This window comes from Phacochoerus africanus, chromosome 1, assembly GCF_016906955.1.
Source record: "Phacochoerus africanus isolate WHEZ1 chromosome 1, ROS_Pafr_v1, whole genome shotgun sequence".
Classification (NCBI taxonomy): Eukaryota; Metazoa; Chordata; class Mammalia; order Artiodactyla; family Suidae; genus Phacochoerus; species Phacochoerus africanus.
In genome coordinates, this window is record NC_062544.1 from 100,047,511 (window position 1) to 100,071,231 (window position 23,721).

The 23,721-nt window shown below is 41.0% G+C and overlaps 1 protein-coding gene across 2 annotated transcripts in view; it reads left to right on the forward strand.

Annotated features, from left to right (window-relative positions):
- PDCD6IP (programmed cell death 6 interacting protein) overlaps window positions 1–9,235 on the forward strand; it is a 66,325-nt gene extending 57,090 nt beyond the window's left edge. For both annotated transcript variants that reach the window (XM_047769798.1, XM_047769807.1), the window contains exons 16-18: window positions 2,870–2,993; window positions 4,442–4,659; window positions 5,703–9,235. In XM_047769798.1, the coding sequence (XP_047625754.1) occupies window positions 2,870–2,993; window positions 4,442–4,659; window positions 5,703–5,877 (517 nt within the window). In that variant the 3' untranslated portion in view covers window positions 5,878–9,235. The remainder of the gene's footprint in view (window positions 1–2,869; window positions 2,994–4,441; window positions 4,660–5,702) is intronic.
- Window positions 9,236–23,721: the final 14,486 nt, after the last annotated feature.

Genomic DNA, 23,721 nt, shown 5'->3' on the forward strand with positions numbered 1-23,721 from the left:
ATAAATACCAATTAAAATTACTCTAAAATAACATTTTTCAGATTGGCAAAAACTTGGAAGTTAGAGAACATGCTGCTTTTTTAGCACACATGGGACAGTCCTCTAGTGGGACCTGGAAAGGTCTGGATTACAAATTGTACAGCTTTTAATCTAGCTATTCTGCTTTTGAGAATTTATTCTGACAGCATATTAGTCTATGCTAGAAATGACATACTCGTGAGTAAATTTATTTCTAAGTTGCTTGTATCAGTAAAATAATAGAAACAAATGAAATGTCCAGGGCTGGTGAAATAAATAAAGGTAGATCTGTATAGTGAAGTATATGCAGCTATAGTTAATGGTGAAAGAGAAAAGTAAGATACAGAACAATGTGTGATTTTATGTAAAAAGGGAGAAGATAAAAATACGCATCAAATTGGTTTATTTCAGATAAGGGGGAAGTTTTGGACAGATTCATAAGAAATAAAGAATAATGGTTGTCTGTGGGAATGAATGGTGGGTTGAGAATTGTAGAGTGGTCTGTCACTTTTTAGTTTTTGAATCAAGTGAATGAGGATATTACCTTTTCAGAAAGTTGATCTAAATAATTAAAAGGGTTTTATATATTTTTTATAGTCACAACCAAGTGGTCTTATTTTTCAGATTGTGTCCATACCCCTGGCCTTTTTTTTTTTTTTTTCTTCTTTTTTGGTGAGCTGTAGAACCCTTTGTTCAAACTCAGTCTTGCAGAGAAGCTCAGTTTGTGAAACATAAAAATGATTTGTGATTTAACAGCTTTGATTTATATAATTAGTAAGTGACTAGGAAATTTGCATTTGTCCTGTAAATGTGTTATTTACTGCAACCATCTGTAGAGTTTATCAAAGGAAAAAGATTGTTATGTTTTATATGCTTTAAAATATAATTATGCATGTTAGATATTGTATTATGTTTAAATATACTTGAATATCAGAATAATTATAATTAATAGTTATAGTAAGTATATAAAATTTAAAATTTAAATGTAATTAAATATATTTATTTAATATAAAAAGTATTTTATAAATATATAAATATGTGAAAGTTATATATAATATTTATATTTTATATTATTTTAATATTTAAAATATATTTAAAATATATGTAATTATATTTTATATTTAAAATTTATATTTTAAATATAAAATATAAAAATATAAATATGTATTTATAATTATGTATTATAAGTATATTTATGTGATATATTAGGTACTTCAAAATCTGACCTTTTCAAGTTTTAATATTATTAAAACAGTTTACAAGCATTTATTGCAGATTTACAGACATTAAGAAGTAGTTTTGATTTCTTGATGAATGTATGTTAGTTTTCTTTATATATGGAATGTCTAATTGTCCAGTCTTGGCGGGTGTTTTTGAATGTGGAAATGTGGTCTGGGAATCTCTGGGAGTTGCTGTTAATTGTTACATCAGGACAGTAGGTGCTGTTGCAGGCACTTCGGGACATGTCATATTTACTGCTGTGTGTATGACAGTCAGTACAGTGAGAAGTTGATGATACTTTAGGGTTTTGTTCAGTGAGCTTTTGGGATGGATCCCAATTTACTGTTAGAGGAGACTTTAAAATATAAAAAATTGGGGTTCCCATTTTGGCTCAGCAATAACGAATCTGATCAGTATCTCTGAGGATGTGGGTTCAATGCCTGGCCTTGCTCAGTTGGGTTAAGGATCTGGTGTTGCCGTGAGCTGTGGTGTAGGTCGCAAACTCAGATTCCATGTTGTGGGTTTGGTGTAGGCTGGCGGCTGCAGCTCTGATTCTATCCCTAGCCTGGGAACTTCTGTATTCTGCAGGCATGGCCCTAAAAAGCAAAAAAACCCACAAAAACCATATGTATATATAATTTTTTAATACTATATTTTAATGGCCCTTTCATCATCGACCTTTAATGAATTTACCTTAATAATAGATTATGAGGTATCTTTTAACATAAAATAACTCACTGCCACATTTTGAATATCTTCAGAAAGTTTTCATCAAGACATTTGCACAGTGGTTAACTTTTTCACTTGTTTTCTGTAATCACTTATATGATACAGTGATTAAAATATTAGTGGGGTGACTGAACAGTTGTAGTTTTCTGATAATTTTATATTATTGCCTTAGGAGTTTCTCATCTAGGGGATGAGGGCAGTCTTGTAGGATCACTTGCCTAGTTTGACATGTTCCTTACTCTAGCTGTAACTATGATCTCAGAAAAGGTTTACCTTTTTTATCCCCTTAGTCTTCAGAAATAGAATAAGAACTAGTTTTGATTTTACTTTATTGAACAAATATTTTATTTGTTGTAAAAATGTATGTTCAACTTCAGTACTGTGTTCACTATATATAAACTTTAGGCATTTGAAGAAAGAAGTAGTGATATCACTTTCTAAGTGATAGTTAAAATTGTTTTTCAAATACAAACCTTGAAAACAAGAGTTCTAATATATTACAGTAATTTATCTTATCACCAGCCCATGAATCTGCAGTGTTCTCTAAATATAATTGTGAGAACTAACTTTATTTAATAGTAGGAAGAAAGAAGATTTCAGTTATTTCTAGTCAAGAACAGAAATGTATATTTTAAAATACCACCATTGGGAGTTCACTGGTGGTGCAGTAGGTTAAGGTTCTGGCGTTGCCACTGCTGTGGCTCTGGTCACTTCCGTGGTGTGGGTTTGATCTCTGGCCTGGGAACTTCTGCACGCTGCAAGCATGGCCAAAACAAAAATCTTTGTTTTGAGTCTATTTTCTGTGTTTCATGAAGAAAAGAAAGTAAGAAAAAGATCTGGTATTTTGTATCTATTGGTTTTCAGCACTGTGTTAATTTTTAACACTCTGGTCTTTAATAAGGGACTTGCAACAAAGCATTGCCAGAGAACCCAGTGCACCTTCAATTCCTACCCCGGCCTATCAGTCCTCTCCAGCAGGGGGACACACGCCAACTCCTCCGACTCCAGCACCGAGAACCATGCCGGTCAGTAAGCAACCATGTTTTTTAAATGGAAGTTTTATTTTAAATGGAAGTTTTACGTTCATGATAGCTTGTTTGCTGTAAAGGATAAAACAGACTTTATAGGAATTCCCTGGGGGGCTTAGTGGGTTTAAGGATCGGGCATTGTCACTGCTGTGGCTCGAGACACTGCTGTGGCTCGAGACGCTGCTATGGCATAGTTTTGATCCCTGGGAACGTCCCCTGGCTGTGGGCATAACTTAAAAGCAACAGAAAAAGAAACAGAATCTACATGGTAGAGGTCTAGTGATCACCACTTTCATCAGATGATCAGCCTTCTCATTTTTGTAGTATAAAGAGTACAGCATCACACATGAATTCTTACCCCAAAATGTTCAACTTAAGTCTTTAGAACCAACTTGCAGTTTACAGCAAATACAGTGATAAAGTTAGGTTGTGCCATTAGGAAACACTTGGACAATCTAGAACTTGGATATTCTGTGAGATACTTGGCTTGATCTTTTCTAAAAGCAGACATCATAGACAGAAAAAAATTGCTGAGGGGCATATTCTAGATTAAAAGAAAGGAAAGATTCCTAATAATCAAATGCAGTACATGAATCTCAGATCTTGGTTCATAAAAACACCTAGAAGAGTTTTTTTTCTGGAAAGTAGGAATCTTGAATGTGGAGTAGATACTCAGTGATATTAGAGAATAATTATTAATTTTCTGAGGGTGAAATGGTATTGTGATTATGTGGATAATATTAGGACTTGTATACTGAAGTCTTTATGGCTGGTGTCCTGAAGTTTGCTGCTTAACTTGTAAATGGTTCTGTCAGTATATAAATAGATGAATATATGGATATAGCTATAGATAAAGCAGATATGGCCAAATGTTAATAACTAATGAATTTAATTGATAAATGTGGTTGTTTATAGTATTCTTTTAAGTTTTCTAGTGTTTGAAAATATTCATATAAAAAATCATGGGGCCAGGAGGAGATTACAGTAATAAACTGTACCTTATCTGCTCCTTCCCCCAGCCTGCCTCAAATGTCTAACCATTGATGGAAGCATTAATGAGCAGTAAATGATTAAATATTAGGCATCAGGGAAAAGAGCAGTGGCTGTGGGGTATCCACAGACTGGAGAATTGTTTTCAGTTATGGTACATCTCTAGAGTAATAAGCCCACATTAAAGAATGGAAGTTATGGAGTTCTCCTGTGGCTCAGTGGGTTAAGGACCTGGCGTTGTCACTGCTGTGGCTTGGGTTGCTGTTGGGGCGTGGATTTGATTCCTGGCCCAGGAACTTTTGCATGCTGTGGGCACAGCCAGAAAGAAAAAAAATAAATTAGAAGTGTATTTGGTTGAATTCTAGAGTGTCTCACACACCCTCCTTTATTTTAATTAATGGCAATTTGACAGAAATATGACACATTTTGTAGTCACTGATGACTTTTTCTTATAGCCTACTAAGCCCCAGCCCCCAGCCCGGCCTCCACCTCCTGTGCTTCCAGCAAATCGAGCTCCTCCTGCTACTGCTCCAGCCCCAGCCCCAGCTCCAGCTCCAGCTCCAGCCCCAGCAGGCACTGGGACCACTGCACCAGCTCTATCACAGACTCCTGGTTCAGCTCCCCCTCCACAGGCCCAGGGACCCCCGTACCCCACCTATCCAGGGTATCCTGGGTAAGGCTGAAACTTTGTATATCCAATGAGTTAGGTAATTTTTCTAGCTCTGGTTAATCTTTTAAGAACAGGGCTACCCATTCTGTGAATGGAGGTGTAATGAATGAATAAGCTACATTGCCAATTCCATAGAAATAAAAATAATGTCATAGTCACTTTATTTAAGTAGTTGAATGGCCATTTCCCAGGCTCATTTAATGTGTTTTTAGTTTTTACATATTGGGCTTATATTAAGTATATCTCCTGTATGGAATTTAGAATGTATTTCCTTCATTGTCTTTATTTAGGTGATAAACAGGTAGGTGCCCTTTCTGAGCTTAGCATAGCAAGATTGATAAGGCCTTGTTTATATACATATACTTTGAATTCTTGATATTCTGATCAACTCTTGAATAGAAATCTAATTATGGCATGTGTTTTCTTAAAGATCAGCTTTCTTTGTGATAATTCTTTTAATCTTAAAAATCCAGACATTTAACTTCCCTTTAAGATGTCTTCCAGACTTTATTTAGCAATTACATTTAATTTTCTAAATAGTAAAACTTCATAAGTAGTAAATTTGTGAGCATTACAGTGAACATTGAATCTTGTGAAACATTAAAATGAAGGGTCTCTGGGGAGCTCCCTGGTGGTTTAGTGGCTTAAGGATCCAGTGTTATCACTGTTGTGGCGTGGGTTCAATCCCTGGCCCAGGAAGTCTGCATGCTACAGGTGCAGCCAAAAAAAAAGGAGGGAAGGTTTCTGTTTTTATTCCTTGTTTATAGTTGAATATTTAGTCCTCTTTCCTTCAGTAATCTTATTTTCTAGGTAGTATTAAATACTTGGTTTTCTTTCATATCATTTAGTAATAGGATAGAAGAACACTTTTCTCTAGCCAAGTACCCTGAAACAGCTGTTTTTTTCCTCTACTGTTCTTTAATAGACTAAGAAATAGAAAAAAATGGCCTTCTTGAAAACATTTTGTTTTAGATTGATTATTATATGTTTCATTTTCTAGTGTTTGACTTACCAATGCAGTTTTTTTGTGTTCTTCTTCCTATCAGGTATTGCCAAATGCCCATGCCCATGGGCTATAATCCGTACGCATACGGCCAGTATAACATGCCATATCCACCAGTGTATCACCAGAGCCCTGGACAGGCTCCTTACCCAGGACCCCAGCAGCCTTCATACCCTTTCCCTCAGCCCCCACAGCAGTCTTACTATCCACAGCAGTAATATGTCAGCTCAGAAGCTCAGCTGGTTCAGTTCAAAGGGAAAGAAATACCATCCCTGCAATAAGGGTACTAAACTCTACGCTCTGGTTAATATAACATACTCTACTATACTGAATGCAGTGTATAATTTCTGTCTGCGGCTAAAAGCTGTGCCCCAGTTCCACAGTTGATTGCACATGTGAGATTTGCTGCTGTTGCAGTGTAAACACTAGGTATAGTAGGATTTGAAATAAATTACACTATGGTTCATAAAAGTTGAAAATGAGAAGTTAAACCCACACTTGAAATGTTTGAAATTATTATACTTATGTCTGCATAAGACATGATTGGAAAATCAGTTACTTACAATGATGGTTTAAGTACTGATATTCAAGAAAACTCAGTTTTCTTTCTCTTTTTTGGTTTATTGATTTGGTCTAATTTTCATTATGCTATTTTGCATAATCAAAACATTGTAAATCTTATAATTTAAAAATAAATTCCTTAAGAACAGTTGTCATTGTTATGTTTTGTCATTGATTCTCATTACTGTCTAATTTCTTTCTGATATTAGTCTCTCATTTTATGTGTACATAAGTTGAACAGATACCGTGTTAAGTGCATGATTAGTACAAGTTAATAGGTTCAAGTACATTTTACAGGCAAACCAAAAGAATAATACCATAATTTATCTTTCATATGCTGATGAGTAATTTTGACATTTATTTTGAAAAATCCTATAATGTGGAATAAACACAATTGCTACCAAAGATTCTTCAAATAAATATGTGTATTTAATGTTTTATTATTAGCTTCTCCAAGAAATGGATACAAATTCTGGTAATATTTTTTTTTTCTTTTTTCATGACCTGGTTATAATAAATACATGTCACTAATAATGTAATGGAATTGTTTGAAGAAAATTTACTGTACCCTTCGATTCCTTTTTCTCACCTTAATGTCCTAGCCTAGTAACATTTAATGCACAATGTGTATGAATAGATGTAAACCCTTTCATTTTTATGCTCTGAAAAGATCAGACTATTTTATAAATCAGGGAGTGCACAAAACAGTTGTTGGGAGCACATGCCAATTCTGGAATAGGCTGTGTATTTAATACTAGTCTCTGCTGTTAGGATAACTCATCACTGTATAAACTTCAGTGAGGCTTGCCTAGTGGAATGCATAGATATGCATCATGGAATGAGAAGAGAAAGGAATGAGTTGCCTGATGTCACAGTCAGATCTGTGCTGTGTGAGGTTCATTTCTGAATACACCAGAGCAGATTTCCAATGAATCTGTTTATTTTTCCCATTTTAACACTGACCTTTCCTTGCCATGTTGTTTCCTTTAAATAATATACTGTTGGTCTGCTTCTGTTTTCATTTTGACAGTTTGGGTTTATCTTTTAAATGTTGGACTGAAGGTGTGATTGTAAAGGGAGTGAATTGGTTTAAAATATATGTATACTTTAAAAAATCTTTGTTGTTATATGTAGAAAACTTGAAGGCATGTTACTTCAATATAAATAACCTTTACATAGAATACAGAAATTGGTTTAAAGTTGAGTAGTTAAAACCTTGGTGAACTATTTTTACATATTATAGCTAAGTTTTATTAATGTGGAAATATCAGAGTGTGACATGGGCTTGTTTGACTCTTGTGTAAATGGAATTTAAATTCCTCATTCGTATCACTCAAGGTATTATTAGTAACATGAGATACTCAGTGAGATTAGGGGCATTCTAAATTGCCAGTTTATAATTCTCACTAATGCAGAAAAAAACAAAAAACAAAAGTGGCCTGAATATTCTCTTGGGGAAAGAAGACACCAAAGAAAAGAGTAAGTGCATCTGAGGGCCAAGAGAGGTTACCAGGCCATTTGGCCCATTGCCTGTGCTGAGCTAGGCCTCCTCTCAGAGAATCATGGGAAGGTTGGACAGAATCTTTAGGGAAGGAGTCTCCCCAGGCGCCAGGGCCACCTCCCCAGCATACCCAACTTGCTCAACTCGTTAGCAAACCCAGGCCCATTCCCTCTTGTCAGTTCATTCATCCTTTGATGAGTTGTTTGGGGATGCCCTCTTGGTCACCTGTGTTTAGGTACAGATGACCAAATTCATGCAGCTTGATTGCCGACTCTGTCTTCAGAGGGCCATCTCATTTCATTAAGGTGGCTCATGGAAAGAAGTTTCTCTTGGGTCTATTTTGCATTCTAGCAAACAAGAAGGAAGCCCTCACTGGGATTATTTTTGTCACCAAACTTTTTATTCCTTTGCTTAACTTTTTATATTCCACAAAATACTCTAAAAAGTCGTTATGTGTAATGTGTAATGCTTTTGTATTTAGAGGTATGAGAGTGTCACTCTGGCTCAGGTGTATTGTAATAATGTTTATAATTAGGCTTTTAGATTATCTTCCTAAGCTAAAGAAAGGACACTATTCTTATGTTTATTTATGTTGGGCTTTGGAATACTATTTTGAAATGATCTATACTTGAAGTGATGAAGCTCTGTGTAGATGAGCTGGTCTGAAGTGGGGGAAAAAACTAACTTCTTTTATTTCTAGTTGGAGACAGTTGGCTTGACTTCTCTGTCTGGTGTAACGTACTGGTCTACTCCTGTGCCCCTTGGTCTTTATTCGCATTTAAGAAAAATAGTCATATGTCACTGTGTACCCAACTTCTTTGCAATTTATAATCTCCTCCTCCCCAAACCTAAGTAATCACAGAAAAGAAGATTTCACAGAGCCGTCTGTCCCTGATTTTCTATCCCAGTCAGCAGCCTTTCTGGTCAAAGCAGATTTAAAAAATGTTTTCCATTAGAGCTTTACAGTTTGCAAAAGTGCTTTGTGCACGTTTTCTAAACATGGCAAAATACAGTTTGTTAATTAGGTTTCAATTGGCTAATGGGGAATTTTTCTTTTTTTTAATGATCAGTATATCTTGGAAGAATCTTGCTGCAACCCAGTGGCATCTCCCCCCCTCCCCTTTGGACACTTCTGCAATTATTAGTTGATTCACAGTACAAAACAGGATACAAAGTAGGAGGAAAACAGTGCTATAGCATTATAATTACTAGTTAAAAATAGACTTTAGAACTAAGTGGTTGATTATAAGATTTACATGGAAAGCAAAGAAGGAAAAATTATATTTTTAAAGAAAAAGAGAATATTCAGGCTTTATTTCTGGTATGAAGTTTATATTTTTAAAAAAATCCTATATTATCACACCAGAGATTTTAGATTTCTTTTCTGGTTACAAGCATTGCTGGTAGTTGGATTATATTTTTATTGTATTCATTTCTCTTAGGGGGAAAATTGTAAAGAAAACAAAAGGTTCCAGATGAAATGTATCCTAGAAATAAAAGTTGAAAGATTCTTACTTCCTTGTAGTATGAATTCTTATTTAAAGTGTTTATCCTTCAGCTTTTATATTTCTATAAACTCTAACAGTGGATTGGGAAATTAAGAACTACCCATTTTGACTAACTGTATGAGATAAAAAGAACACAGTGTTGTTTAAATGTTTTCTTATAGCTGTTCAACCCTATAAATTGACCGTAGTTTTCATCACTTATGATTTGACCCAGACCTTTCAAATGAGTAATCTCTTTGTCACGTGTCATTTTGGGGGTTAATTTTTGGAAATGTTTGGCAATATTACCACATTCAGTTGAGCAGGGAAAAGGGGGAAGGTTCAAGGTGTTTGCTTCTTAAAACATACTATTTTCTTCCTACTCCCATGTTTTATGCTCAGATGCAGCTATTTTACTATGTAGCTCAGAATATACAATTTTTCAGAGGTGTCGATTTTCTATGTCTTTCAAATATGTGGAAGTTGAACAAGCTAGCTCTAGGAATGAATCAATAGTCAAATCCTTGTATACATTTAAAGTATATAACTACTTGGCATAGTGAAATCTTTGCTTTCATTTACTGGCCTCTGGATTGGAGAGTAGAGTTCTCACTGAAGGGCTTGGGAACCTAGTCATGTGGGTGGAGGGACATCGGGGACCTAAGGGACCCTCTCAGGAACTTGGGCTCAGCTGCAGCTGAAGGACAGTGAGGAGTTCTACATGTCAGGGCTGTGACAGTTTATGGCCGAATGGTGGGTGGATTGACCTGGGCACTGTTTATGAGCGGATGTGAACTTGCTTAGAGCCTGCACACTAGAGAGCCCAAGGGCCCTACTAACCAGGGTCCCCTTCTACTGACCAGTCTTGCCTTTGTAGTTATTTCATCTGGAGCTCAACCACATCAGCCTTAGCACTCTGCCCACAAGGGCCCCTGGTTCCTGTCAGCTTTGTGGCTTCTAATTTCCTTGTTGCTTAGAAGCTGCTTAGTTCTTTTTCAACCAATGACACCCAAATGATAAAGGTGAATAGATTCAAGTCTTTTACCTTTGTGTTTCTTTTTATTATTTATTTATCAAGTATCACAGTGTTTATTGATATGTACAAGTATATAAAATCAGGTCATGGCCATGACTTGATAAATTAAGTAGACTTAATTTCAATAAGAGGGACCAATTCAAAATCTCACCATTTGTTTCACACCTGCAATCATATCAAGGGCATTTACGATCTTTCAAAACTGATGAGAGCTACTGTGTTCTATTGATATCATGGTTCCCTGTTATTATTTTTTTGTGTGTGTCTTTTTGCCTTTTCTAGGGCCAATCCTGCAGCATATGGAGGTTCCCAAGCTAGGGGTCTAATCAGAGCTTTTGCTGCTGGCCTACGCCAGAGCCACAGCAACGCGGGATCCAAGCCATGTCTGCGATCTACACCACAGTTCACAGCAATGCCAGATCCTTAACCCACTGAGCAAGGCCAGGGACCAAACCCACAACCTCATGGTTCCTAGTCGGATTCGTTAACCACTGCACCACAACGGGAACTCCCATGGTTCCCTATTTTTATTTCATATAATAAATGGCTCAACACTGGCTCTGTACTTACTGCTTCTAAGGACTGTACTGAGTCTTTAAATAATAATTCATTTGTTGCAGAAGAACCTTATGAAACAGATACTACTTTTATCCACTTGTGCAAGTAAACCATGTTTCTTTTAAACTTGCCCAGGCTCAAGGATATTAAAATCTAGCACATAAAGCCCATTACTAGAGGTAGAAATACAGGCAATATACTCTTAGGGCAACAACTATCAATTACAGTTAAGAATTTGTGTTTTCTTTTTATGTTTTTTTGATATTTGTAACTTTTAATCTCGACATATGTTGAAGCCATGTGACTTATAACTATGCCAAGTATTGTGAACATGAAGTGACCCTTTTTTCACTTTTTAATGTATTTTATTATTAATATCACTTTTTTTTCTAGATGCCTTAGCGTTTTTCTCATCTAATAGGTAAGTTTAATTTACATCTTTGTTAAAATTATATGATCTTGTGACATTTTGTGTGGAAGAGGTATTTTGTTCTTTCTCTTTCCTTCTCCTGTCTTTCATTGCTTTGGCCATATTTTCTTTTTTCTTTTTTTAGTTATTTGGAACACTAATCCTCTATTTTCTTCCCTCCCATCCTCAGCCAAGTCTTTTCTTTTTCTTATGTATATTTGTAGACAGGGTTTGGGCCTATATTGTTTTTTGTTTTGTTTTCTTTTGGTTTTGGTCATGCCCACAGCATGCAGAAATTCTCAGGCCAGGAGTTGAACCCGTGCCACAGCAGTGACAACACTGGATCCTTAACCCACTGAGCCAACCTGGGAAGTCCTGCTGGACTTATGTTATTATTAATGTATTATTATTCTTACATTATGACATTCTGAATGTCAGCTTGGTTGCTTCTAGTTTTTGTTGACTATGAATCAAGCTATGTGCTGCACATTTTTGCATTTTCTCCCAGATTCTGGCTCTAGTGGCTTCTGTGCCCAGTAACCTGTGATTCTCTGTCTTCGCCAGTGTCTCCAGTTTGGGAGTTTTGCCCTGTGATTTCCCATCTCATCTTTACATTCTGATGCACTCTACTCATCTCACCTCTTGAGTCCACAGCTACTGTGTTCTATTGATATCATGGTTCCCTATTTTAATTTCATATAATAACTGGCTCAACACCAGCTCTGTACTTAACTGGTTCTAAGGACTGTACTGAGTCTTTAAATAATAATTCATTTGTTGCAGAAGAACCTTATGAAACAGATAATTACTTTTATCCACTTTTTGGAAACTGAGCAATTTGCCCATGGTCAGGTGGCTGCTAAGCAGCTGATCTGGGGCTCTTTCCCAGCCAGCCTCTGATCTGAACAACTGTAATAACTTCCTCTTGTGTGTTGCTACTGTTAAAAGTAGCTAACATCTACTGAGTGCCTGCCCTTTTCCAGGTCCTCTTCTAAGCACTCAAAATCCATTAACTTATTTTAGCTGAGTGGTCACTAGTGAGGTGTCCAAATATTTCACCCCACTTTGCAGAACAGGAGGAAACAAGGCACAGAGGGCCTGAGTTCCTAGGGCTGTCTGGTGATAGTGCTGGGATCTCACTGAGATGAAGTTAAAGGCTTTCTAAAGCTTCTCCTGTCTTGGGAGTTCCCTGGTGGTTTAGTGGTTAGAACTTGGTGCTTTCACTGCTGCAGCCTGGGTTCAGCCCCTGGTCTGGGAACTGAGATGTCACATCAAGCTGCTGCATGCCTTGGCAAAATAAATAAATAAATAAATAAAAAGTAAAATGAGATTAAAAAGTTTCTCCTGTCTCTTAGAGTATATCCTTTACAGTAAGACACTTGCTCTCATTCCTCACATCCATCTATCCATTCACCTATTCATTGTTTCCCTTCCCAATAATTCAAAATTATATATTGAGAGACTATGGGCTATTCTAGGTGCTGGGAATACAACTGTGTCTTCGAGGAATTAATGTTCCTGGAAATAGTGAAATTGAACTGGGAAAACCAGTAAGTCTTTAGGCGGATGTTAAGTGTGAATTTGTGGGAGTTCTCTGTTTCCGTTTCTTTCCTTTCATCACCAACCAGGTAGCTAAACCGCTTGTGTGATCCTGTCCTGGGAGTTTTTCCCTGTGTGGAGAGCAGAGGCTCAAGTCTCTGGGGCCAGCAGTTAAAGGAAGCAGCAACATCTCAGAGGGGATAGTTTTCGCAGAGGGATCACAGCAGGCCCAGAGGGTGTCAGACTCCACATAAGGTGAAGCTTGCATATCTGAAGGGACCATGAGGCTGGGCAGCACGCAAGGGTGGCACCACCTTGGGCATTTGTGTGAGGAGCCAGTAATGACTGAGGTTGAATTTCTCATCACCCTGTGGGATGGGCTTTAGAGTTGGAAATGAATGACCTCAATCAATCAATAGATATTTGGAGTTCCCACTGTGGCTCATTGGGTTAAGGACCCAACATTGTCTTTATGAGGATGTGGGTTAGATCCCTGCCCCTGCTCGTTGGGTAAGGATCTGGAGTTGTCTCAAGCTGCAGCATAGGTCACCGATGCAGCTCAGATCCGGCTTGGTATGGCTGTGGCACAGACCTCAGCTCAGCACCTATTCAACCCATGGTCTGAAAACTTCTAAATGCCATAGGTGTGGCTGTAAAAAAGAGAAGAAGAGGAGTTCTCATCGTGGCTCAGCAGGTTAGGAACCTGACTAGTATTCGTGAGGATGCAGGTTTGATCCCTGGCCTCGCTCAGTGGGTTAAGGATCTGGCATCACCATGAGCTGTGGTGTAGGTTGAAGATACGACTCGGATCTGATGTTGCCACGGTTATGTTGTAGGCCAGCATCTGCAGCTCCAATTTGATCCCTTGCTTGGGAACTTCTATATGCCTCAGGTGCCGCCCTAGGGGAAAAGAAGAGTTCCTGTTGGTGCTCAGGGGTAATGAACCTGACTAGCAACCATGAGGATGTGGGTTTAATCCCTGGCCCCACTCAGTGGGTTGGGGATCTGGCATTGCTGTGAACTGTGGTGTAGTTCGCAGATGCAGTTTGGATCTGGCGTTGCTGTGGCTGTGGTGTAGGCTGGTGGCTGCGGCTCCAATTGAGGCAGGATAATAACTCAGATAGTGTAGGAGCATGGACTTTGATGCATTCTTTGATATGGCCATTGATTAACATTTGTGGCTTAAGAGCTCCAGGGAGTAATATCCCCACAGGCCTTGTTTACTATAGGGAGTGTACCTGTTTCACATCCAGGTAGGCATTAATCACCAACCCACTCCTCAACTGATAGAAAAGCAATGAGAGGAATGGCGACTCTGAGTCTAAGAAAGAGAAGAGCAAAGAAACCATAAAACTTACAGGGCACTTCCACCTCTAAGAACCCTATTGGATGAGGACTGATATAGGTAATTGGACAAGGCCAATGGGACCCCACGTTGGTAATCCCCATCTTTAAGGGATAAAAACCCCTATAGGACAGTGGCGGGCAGTGGTGGGGGTTACTCTTCTTCTTCCTCCCAGCTGTCCTGGAAGCTGTTTGCTTTCCTGTAATAAAGACTTTCCTTGCTTGCTGTCTGCATGTTCTTGAAGTTCATTCTTTGGCTCTGTGAACAAGAATCTAGATTCAGGTAACATCTTTCCAGCATCACGGTTTAACCTCTAGCTTGGAAACTTATATATACCAAGGGTGCCGCCCTAAAAAAGCAAAAAAAAACCAAAAACAAAAACAATAGATATTTCTTACATAGCTGAGCTGACCGGCTTCAATTCACAGCTGACTTTTGCAATTGCTCAGTCTCTGGGATGGCAAAGAATGCTCATGCCACACACTTGCACCCCTGGTCTGATGACAGCATGGCATCTTCGGATGGGCTGAGACCCCACTGGTGCATTGGTGAGCAGAAGTAACAGGCTCCTGGAAGCCTCTGCTGGTGTTTTAAAGCACGACCTGAATGCTTTCACCTGTTGGTCAGATGGGGGATTGACAGGATGGAGGGAAGCTAAATCAATCATTAGTGCTAAGGAAATTCACGTATATCATTCCCATCAGAAAGTTCCCTGGACTTAAAAAAGAGCTGTCTGACTCCCCAGGTGGCTCCAGCCTGGTCATGCCAGGTCAGAATCAGGCCAAGGAGTGCCCCAATTGTGGGGAAGCCTGTCCTGCTGCAGTGGAAATGAGCCCACCAGAGGCTCTGGGTAGGGAATAGGGTGGTGTCTCCACCTGCTTGCTGGCCTGGCCTCAGCGTGCAGCACAGGGCCAAAATGGCGACCTCTGGGGAGCTCACAGGCCGCTAATTCCCTGGGCCTCTGCCTCAGCATCCTGCTCCCACTGTGAGCCTCTGCGACCCTTACCTCCCCAGGAGACCCTCCAGGGCCTGCAGGTAGGTCTGGCTGAGGTGTTTTCTTTGCCCTGGAGCCCAGTGCTCGGGAGGCCCTGTGCGCCCACCCAGAGGGGAGTCTGTTGTCCCTAAGTGGGGCCCTTACACTTCAATGTCCCGCTGGCCTTCAATGCCAGGTGCTCTGAGGACTCCTCCTCCCTATGCTGGTCTCTCAGGACCCCAAGGCTGGGGAGCCTGATGTGGCACTCAGAGGTCTCCTGTGAGAGAACCTCTGCTGTGGTATAGGTTGAAGGTGCAGGCTGGATCCCTTGTTGCTGTGGCTGTGGTGTAGGCCAGTGGCTGCAGCTCCAATTTGACCCCTAGTCTGGGAACTTCTATATGCCATGGGTGCGGCCCTATAAAGAAAAAGAAAAAAAAAATCCACCCGTCCTGTGGTTCCTGTAGTGGGGCCAGTTTCAAGGGTGCAACCTTGAGAGAATAAACTCTGGGCTGAGACCCTCTGGACGGTGGAAATGATGGAAACCAGCCAAAGCCTTTGCAGAAACCTGTCAGATTCTGATGAGTGGGTGTGAAGACCAAGACCAGCCTTTTACGTTCCTCTGCTTGTTAAAGTGTCACCTATGATTTGGAGAGGCTTCTACTTTCTTGGCTCTCTCCCTACACTCGGGAGTTAGTTTTAGATTTCACCCCTGAGCTCACAAATTTACAAACCACCAACAGCACTGTGCAGAGGTTAAAAACTGGTTGTTAGAAGCAGCCTGACCTGGGCTTGATCCTGTGTGATTCTGGGCAGGACATAGGCTGTTAGCCTCCATTCATCTGCCCTTTGGGGCCACAGGAAAGGAGCAGGGCCAGAAGGACCAGCTGGGGCAGGTGCTAAGATGCTGCTGGCTGTTGTAATTGTTCCCAGCTCCTTGAACACCCCCTCACTCGGGAGAATTTGGTGAGATTGCTGGCCCTTCTCTGACTTCACATTTATCTGTATTTCATCTCGCTGAAGTTCGCTTCCATTTCTGCACATTCAGGCAGGATGGAACAGAAGCTAGGGTCTTGGTGTTCAGAGCAGTATTGTTTCAGTGTTGGATTGGCCATTTCATTCAGTTTCCCCTGGTTCTCACACCCTGGAGCTAACAACAGCATTCCCCCCCCCCTCCCCTGAAATATACAAAATTGGTAACCTCCTTGCCTCAGGTGGAAACACTGCTCCATGGATAGATTAATTAAATAGACTAGCTAAGGGGATGGAATTCTGGAGGTCAGAGGTCATCTTCTCTATTAGAATGGAAAAAACTGGGGCTTTGCATTTACTGACCTCTCATTGAAATAGAGAATTTCCTTCAATTGTAAATGGCAACAAAATTAAAAACTGACCTTTATAGTATTGCCAGATCCTGTGAATTTGTCCCTTCTCCAAATCCTAGTTATTCGTATATCACATTAAAGTTGCTTCTGATTCCTCTAAATGTCATTTATACTCATCATTACCTTACAGTTACGGTAATTAGACCTGCCACCAGGTCTTGTTATTTATCATTCAAAAGGCACATATGTTTAATAATTGGATAAATGCATACATATATATATATATATATATATATATATATATATATAAAATTGATTTTCTTTGTAATTCCATGTCTTGTACTTGATAAATTTGGGAAAAGACCTACAGGCTCTCTGATTGTTCACATGGTTCACGGCACAAAAAATGTAATAACCTCTAGACATTGGAAAACTTTCTGGGTAAGAACTGCAATTCCCATTTAAACCACCAGAGGGTACTATTTCCCAACTAATGCTTTGAATGAGCACAATAGGGATTTTTATTACTCTTAACTCTTGTTCTAAAATTGGTTCAAGTTTTCTTCTTTACCAGTTAACAATGTAATTGGGGCCTTGGGATGAGGCTCTGAGCTGATACCCTGCCAAGAACTGAAGCATCCTTGTATTTTGAGTCTAGGAAGTTGTGATACAAAAAAGTGGGTCTCCCAGGCACCAAATGAGAAACTAGTTTAAGTGCCCACAGGTGTTTGCAGTCTTACCTCCATCTGCCCCCCCTACCCCAGTCCCCCGCTCCCGGCCCTCAGCCTGTGAAGCAGAGAGTATACTTGGTTTGTTACTCTGGTAAGAACAGACATTCTATTAGGACAGAAACAAAGCTGAAGGGTTTTCATGAAGTCAGTGGCTGTATGTGTGTTGGATGGGGAGGGGCAGGGGGGATGGGGAAGAGGGAGAGAGACCCGAACTTGATAAGGAGAGAGGCCACAATCCTGTAACAAAAACCTGGGGACCCAGCTAGGCCTACCACATGGTTATGCAGTGGTTGCTGCAGGCCTGATTTTAATGGGAACACTTTCAAATGTTCTTGATCCTGGCCAGACTGCACATGGGTATGTATTTAAGACCTTAGCGTGGAGGTCTGAGAGTGTCTAATTGCAAAGGGCAGCAGCCACTTTTACAAGTCAGCCTGGGACAGGGGAATAGCCCTATCTATCAACCCTCCCTGCCTCAGGAAGTAGGTCGGGCTGGAGGAAAGCTCAGCAAAATGACTTTGTGGGCAGAGTCCCTGGGTGGGGGCTGGAGGGCTGGTTCTGTGTTCTAGTATCCCTCAGTGACTCAAAAATTAACCTTTGTTATACTCCCTGCTCCTCTGACCTTTAAGGATTGTTGGCTGTTATTTTATAGTATTTTTTTGTTTTGTTTTGTTTTTGTCTTTTAGGGCTGTAGCCATGGCATATTGAGGTTCCCAGGCTAGAGGTCCAATTGGAACTGTGGCTGCCGGCCTATATCACAGCCACAGCAGTTCGGGATCCAAGTTGCGTCTGTGACCTACACCACAGCTCAAGGCTATGCCAGATCCTTAACCTACTGAGCGAGGCCAGGGATCAAACCCACGTCCTCATGGATGCTAGTCAGGTTCGCTAATTGCTGAGCCAGGACGGGAACACCTTGGCTGTTATTTTAATTATGAACAACACTGTTTCATTTCTTCCTTCATTCCTTTGTGTAAGCATGCGTACCTTGAGGGACTTGAGCTAACCTTTTAGGCTCCATTTTGGCTGCTGCAGCCCAGGGAGAGACACCACCCAAGGGGGTGGCTGTGCAGTATCTTAAAACTCAGGACATGTTGTGTGCAGGTGGCCACTCTGAACAGTGCCCTTTCAGATATATCTGCTACATGACCTATCAGGCATATTCTTGATCCTCTCTGAGCCTCAGTGTATAAAATGGGAATATTATTACCTACCTCAGGAGAGTATTGTGAGAATTAAGAGAACAAAGTGTGTGCACAGTAAGCCACGCCCGGCTGTTATCATAGAAGATCATACCTTTGTCCCTGAGTTGCGGTGAACTTGGGAGAGCAAATACCAGCAGCCTGGACTGTGAGTGAGTGGCTGCCTTGTTCTGCTTAGCTTGATGGCACATGTACCCCCAATAACCCAGGGAATTTAACACATGATGTTCATTAACATGGCTGAGATTTATTTTATGAGATGACAGTGTAACAAAGTGGCAAGAGCATGGGCTCTGCGGCTGGGGGTCTGACACATTAGCTGTAGGACTTTGAAGCAAATGACTTGGCCTCTGGGCTTCAGCTTAAAACAGGCTAAGTAATGGCACCTTCTGTGTAAAAAATTATCATGACCTAATTAATGCATGAAAAACTCTTGGAGTTCCTTGGTGGCTCACCAGGTTAAGGATCTGGTGTTGTTATGACTATGGCAAACCTGGCTCAGGGAGCTTCTGCATGATGTGGCTGAGGCCAAAAAAAAAAAAAAAAAAAAGAAACAAAGAAAAAAACACGGAATTATCTCTGGCATTTGAGTGAGCACTCAAAATTATGAGCTACTGTTATTATTGTTGCTGCCCTAGGCAACTTGTTAAATGTTCTCTGATGACCAATGTAAATATTTGTGTCTAGGAGTTCCCATTGTGGCTCAGCAGATTAAGAATCCAATTTAGTGTCCATGAGGATATCAGTTCAATCCCTGGTCTCATTCAGTGGGTTAAGGTTCTGGCATTGCTGCAAGCTCTGGTATAGTTTGCAAATGTGGCTTGGATCCGATGTTTCTGTGGCTGTGGTATAGGCTTTAGCTGCAACTACAATTCAGCCCTGGCCTAGGAACTTCCATATGCTGCAGGTGCAGCTGTAAAAAGAAAAAAAAATAATTTGTGTCTAGACCAGTGATCTCTGGTCTCTGGACCTTTTTTCCTCAATGTGCTGCAGTGAGGATGCATGGGGTGGGTGAGCGAAGGAGCGGTGCTGGGGGAATCCAATGGGAGGACGTGACTGGCAGTTGATCTGAGAGCTGGATCTGAACTGTTGGAGGTCCCCCCACCCCTGCTTCCCCCTTCCTTGGTCCTTGGAATGTACATTCGGATACGATTCCCACATTGGAACCAGTTTTAAGGATGCAGCCTTAAGAGAGTAATGAGTTGTTGGGACCCTTGGGGTGGTGTACCTGTCTGAACTCAGTTACGGCCTCTGTTTAAACTTGTAAGATTCTGGCAGGTGGGAGGGGAGATCCCCTTGACTGACAGTGCCCAAGACCTCTTGTGTAAGTTCCCTTGCTTATTATACCTGCCACCTCCCCATTGGAGTGGCCTCTTTCCTTGGTCTTTCCCTGCCCTCTGTGGATGGGGTTAGTTTGCAAACCAGCATGTGGTGTTGGGGTGATGGTGGTGGGGGGTGGATGTGGTGGAGTGAGGGTGGGTTGTTACTGGTGATCCCGATGGGGGGTGGGGGAACGATGATGAGAAGCTGATGATGACAGAGGAGCCACGGATTGACAGAGGTGGTGCTGGGGCACTAGGGGAACTCGATAGTAAAGGAGGACCAACCCTCCCCTCTGACTCCTAGGAGCTGAGCTGTGACTCCATCTGAGCTGTGACTCCAAAACGGAGCCAACCAGCCTGTTTCCAGTTCCACTGCAGGTTGGGCATAGCTCCCCAGGACCCCAGGCTGTGCTCCCAAAGAGCCCAGGTGCTCCCCCAGCCTCAGTCCGTCAGGGCTGAGCTGGCTTCCTGAGCAGCAAGGCCGCTTGCAGCATGTGGTCTCAGAACTTGTTTCATTCGCTTTGGGGTATGCCTATACTTTATTTTACAGTCTCACCTCACATTATTATTTTTTTTTTTCTCTGAGGAATCGCAAGCACTTTCAAGATATTGTCCAAGTGTTTCTTATAACATCTCTTTGATGTTGGGGTCAGATAAAAGAACCATGCTTTATGGGTGACACAATTGAGGTGCTTCTCCAGGTCACATGTTTCTTAAACTATTGAGAGGTGGAATCTGGTTTACCACCCTTCCTGGGGCTGCAGAATTAATTTTGGTTGGAAAAAAAAAAGAAGCCATTTTGTTATATTTCAACTGGCCCTCAACTACGGCAAAAGAGATGACATGAAAAATTCTTTTCTTTTTCTGAGTCATGCTGGGCCGCTTCCCTCCTGTGTGTGTCTGTGACCCTAATTCCTGATGAGAGCGAGGGGTTGGGGTGTGGGGGCTGATGCTGCAGGAGTGAGTGAGGAAACAGGAGCAGATGAGAAGTTTTCTTTTTTAAAAAAAATTTTATTGAAATACAGTTGATTTAAAATGTCATGTTAGTTTCAGGTGATTCAGTTTTATATATATATATATATATATATATATATATATATATATATATATATATATATAATTTTCCAGATTCTTTTCCATCATACTTTACTACAAAATACTGAGTGTAGTTCCCTGTGCTATATGGTGGGTCCTTGGTTATCTATTGTACATATAGTAGTATGTATCTATTAATCACAAACTCCTAATTTATCCCTCCCTTTACCCCTTCCCCTTTGGAAACCATAACTTTGTTTCCTGTGTCTGCAAGTCTATCTCTGTTTTGTAAATAAATTCATTTGTATCCTTTTTTAATTTTTAATTTTAATTTTAATTTTTGCTTTTTTAGGGCTGTGGCATATGCAAGTTCCCAGGCTAGGGGTTGAATCAGAGCTACAGCTGCTGGCCTACACCACAGCCACAGCAATGCAGGATCCAAGCTGCATTTGCAGCCTATACCACAGCTCACGGCAATGTTGGATCCCTATACACTGAGCGAGGCCAGGGATGGAACCCACATCCTCATGGATCCTAATTGGGTTCATTACTCCTGAGCCTTGACGTGAATTCCCTGTATCCTCTTTTTTAGATTCCACATATAAATGAAATCATATCATATTTGTCTTCCTCTATCTGTCTGAAGTTTTTACTTTATTTTTTATTTAAAAAATTTTAATTAAGGTACATTTGATTTACAATATTGTGTTAATTTCTGCTGTACACCAAAGTGATTCAGTTACACACACACACACACACACACACAGAGTCTTTTTTAAAATATTCTTTTCTATTATGGTTTATCATAGGGCCCTGAATATAGCTCCTGTGCTATACAGTAAGATCTTGTTGTTTATAGAAGTTTTCTTTTTAAACTTTGGTGAGTGAGCAGTGTTTGCACTACCCTTGTCATCTAGGGAAACATTTTGGAAAGGGGAAAAAATACCCAACCGTATCTGTCATTTTAAAAAAAATATTTGTTCCGGGCTCAACGGGTTATAAACCTGACTAGTATCCATGAGGATGTGGGTTCTATCCCTGGCCTCGCTTAGTGGGTTAAGGATCTGATGGTGCCATGAGCTGTGATGTAGGTTACAGATGCTTCTCGGATCTGCTATGGATGTGGCTGTGGTTTAGGCTGGCAGCTGTAGCTCCGATTCGACCCCTCACCTGCGAACTTCCATGTGCCGTGCATGTGGCCCTAAAAAGCTATCTATACGTGTATCTATATATCTATATCTATATATTCCACATTCAGTATAGCTGAGCAGGATCACATTTTCTTTGGTACAAGAGTTGCGGTTTCTTGCAACTCCTGTCACAGGTGGTCTCCTGTCATGTAAGGACCAGGACAAATGCAGCTGGCCTTCATGTCCATATGTTTAAACCAAAAAGGAAATAAAGAGGTAGACTTCAGGACAAACCCATCTCCAGAAGGCTACTTTCTAAAACTGCTGCTTGTGTGCGTTAAACAGCAGCGACAGGCTCCCAGCAGCCTCTCCGGCTCCTGTTTGCAGATGCTTTATGGAAGTGCTTCAACCCTTAGCATTCTTCCTTTTTTCCCCTCTGGTGACAGATCTTGGTGCTCTCAACTCATTAACTGTGTTCCTGTTATTTGCCTGCCACTGCAATCCTCTGCTTGTAATAATGTGGCGTCGCGCTGTCCGGGGAGGTTCAAGTCACAGAGGTGGCCCTGATGGGTCATCAGCAGTGATGGCAACTTTGCAAATTTAAGAACAGCACATACGACAAAAATGAGAAGCAGTGTGGGAAGTGCTGATGAGGAGGACTTTTCAAATATTCCTGTCCTGTGCTTTCACGTACTATGTGGGCCAGGAAAGAGGCAGAATTGGGAACACTTTGGTGCTTGGGGTTGCGATTCTCAGAGGCCTAGCTGTGCTGCTTTGTGGTGTGAGTTCTTGGAGCATTTGTTCCACAGACACCCAGGGCACCGGGTCAGCACAGAGGAAGCCACAGACCCCTTCCTGAGGGGAGAAACAGGCTTTAGGGACAGAGGTAGTGCGATGGGTGTACTGAGGAGAGGAGTACAGAGAGAGAAATGGTGCAGCAGAATGTTCCAGATAGGATTCTCGACAGCTAACGGTGTGCATGTGCAATGTAGAAGCCATGGGAGGTGAGTTTTGCTCTGCTAGCTTGGAGCAGGTCAGAGAGGAAGGGATTGTCACCGACCACCCACCAAAGGCACTGGGAACGCACATGTAGTTGAACTTGGGTTTGCAACTTGCTCCAGGAAAAGAGAACACACACCCCAGGGAACCATGGAGTGCTGGGTCAGAGGGGTTTGGAAGGGCTTCATAGAGGCTTTGGGCTTGAGTTTGGTGATTTAAGTACAAAGAAGTGGAGTCTCTTCTTGGTTAGTGTTATTAGAAAGCTAGGCAGTTTGGTGACTAAGTATTTAGCATTACCTAATACTTTGAGTCTGGGGCGGGGGAATGGATTTGGGATAGAAAAGCTTTGGGAAAGAAGCCTTGGCAGCTCATGCCAGCCTCAGCAGGGAGGTGTGGTCCTTGTGGTTTTACGTTGCCTCTGTTTTCAATCTCTTTTCAGGTATGCTTTCAGAGGGCCCATTTGCATCTTGTTGAAGTTCTCAACTGATATATTCTGTGAAATTATTTCATCAGGGGAACATCACAGCCCTGCCAATAAGGGACTAGGGCCAGTGACTAGCGAAAATCTCTCAGGGTTGCTTTTATTTCTCTCAAAATGCTTGGTCTGGGCACTGAAGGATGAATAGGAGTTTTCCAGCTCAAAAAGGGAAGGCATCTCCCACAGGGAGAGGTAATAGCTGGAGGGCAGAGAGGGGGGCTTGGAGGATGATAAGAGGCTGAGAATGGTGTAAGCAGCTCAGGTCCCAGAAGTGAGGGTGTGTGAGGGAAAAAGGCCCTGGATCAGAGGGCTGGTGGGCCTGGCTATGAGCTTAGATCATATCCTTTGGCTATTGTCATCAGAGTGCTCAACTCAGAGCAGCTGGTCAACAGGTGTTTATGGACTTGGGATGGCTTTCATTTTTTCCTGCACAT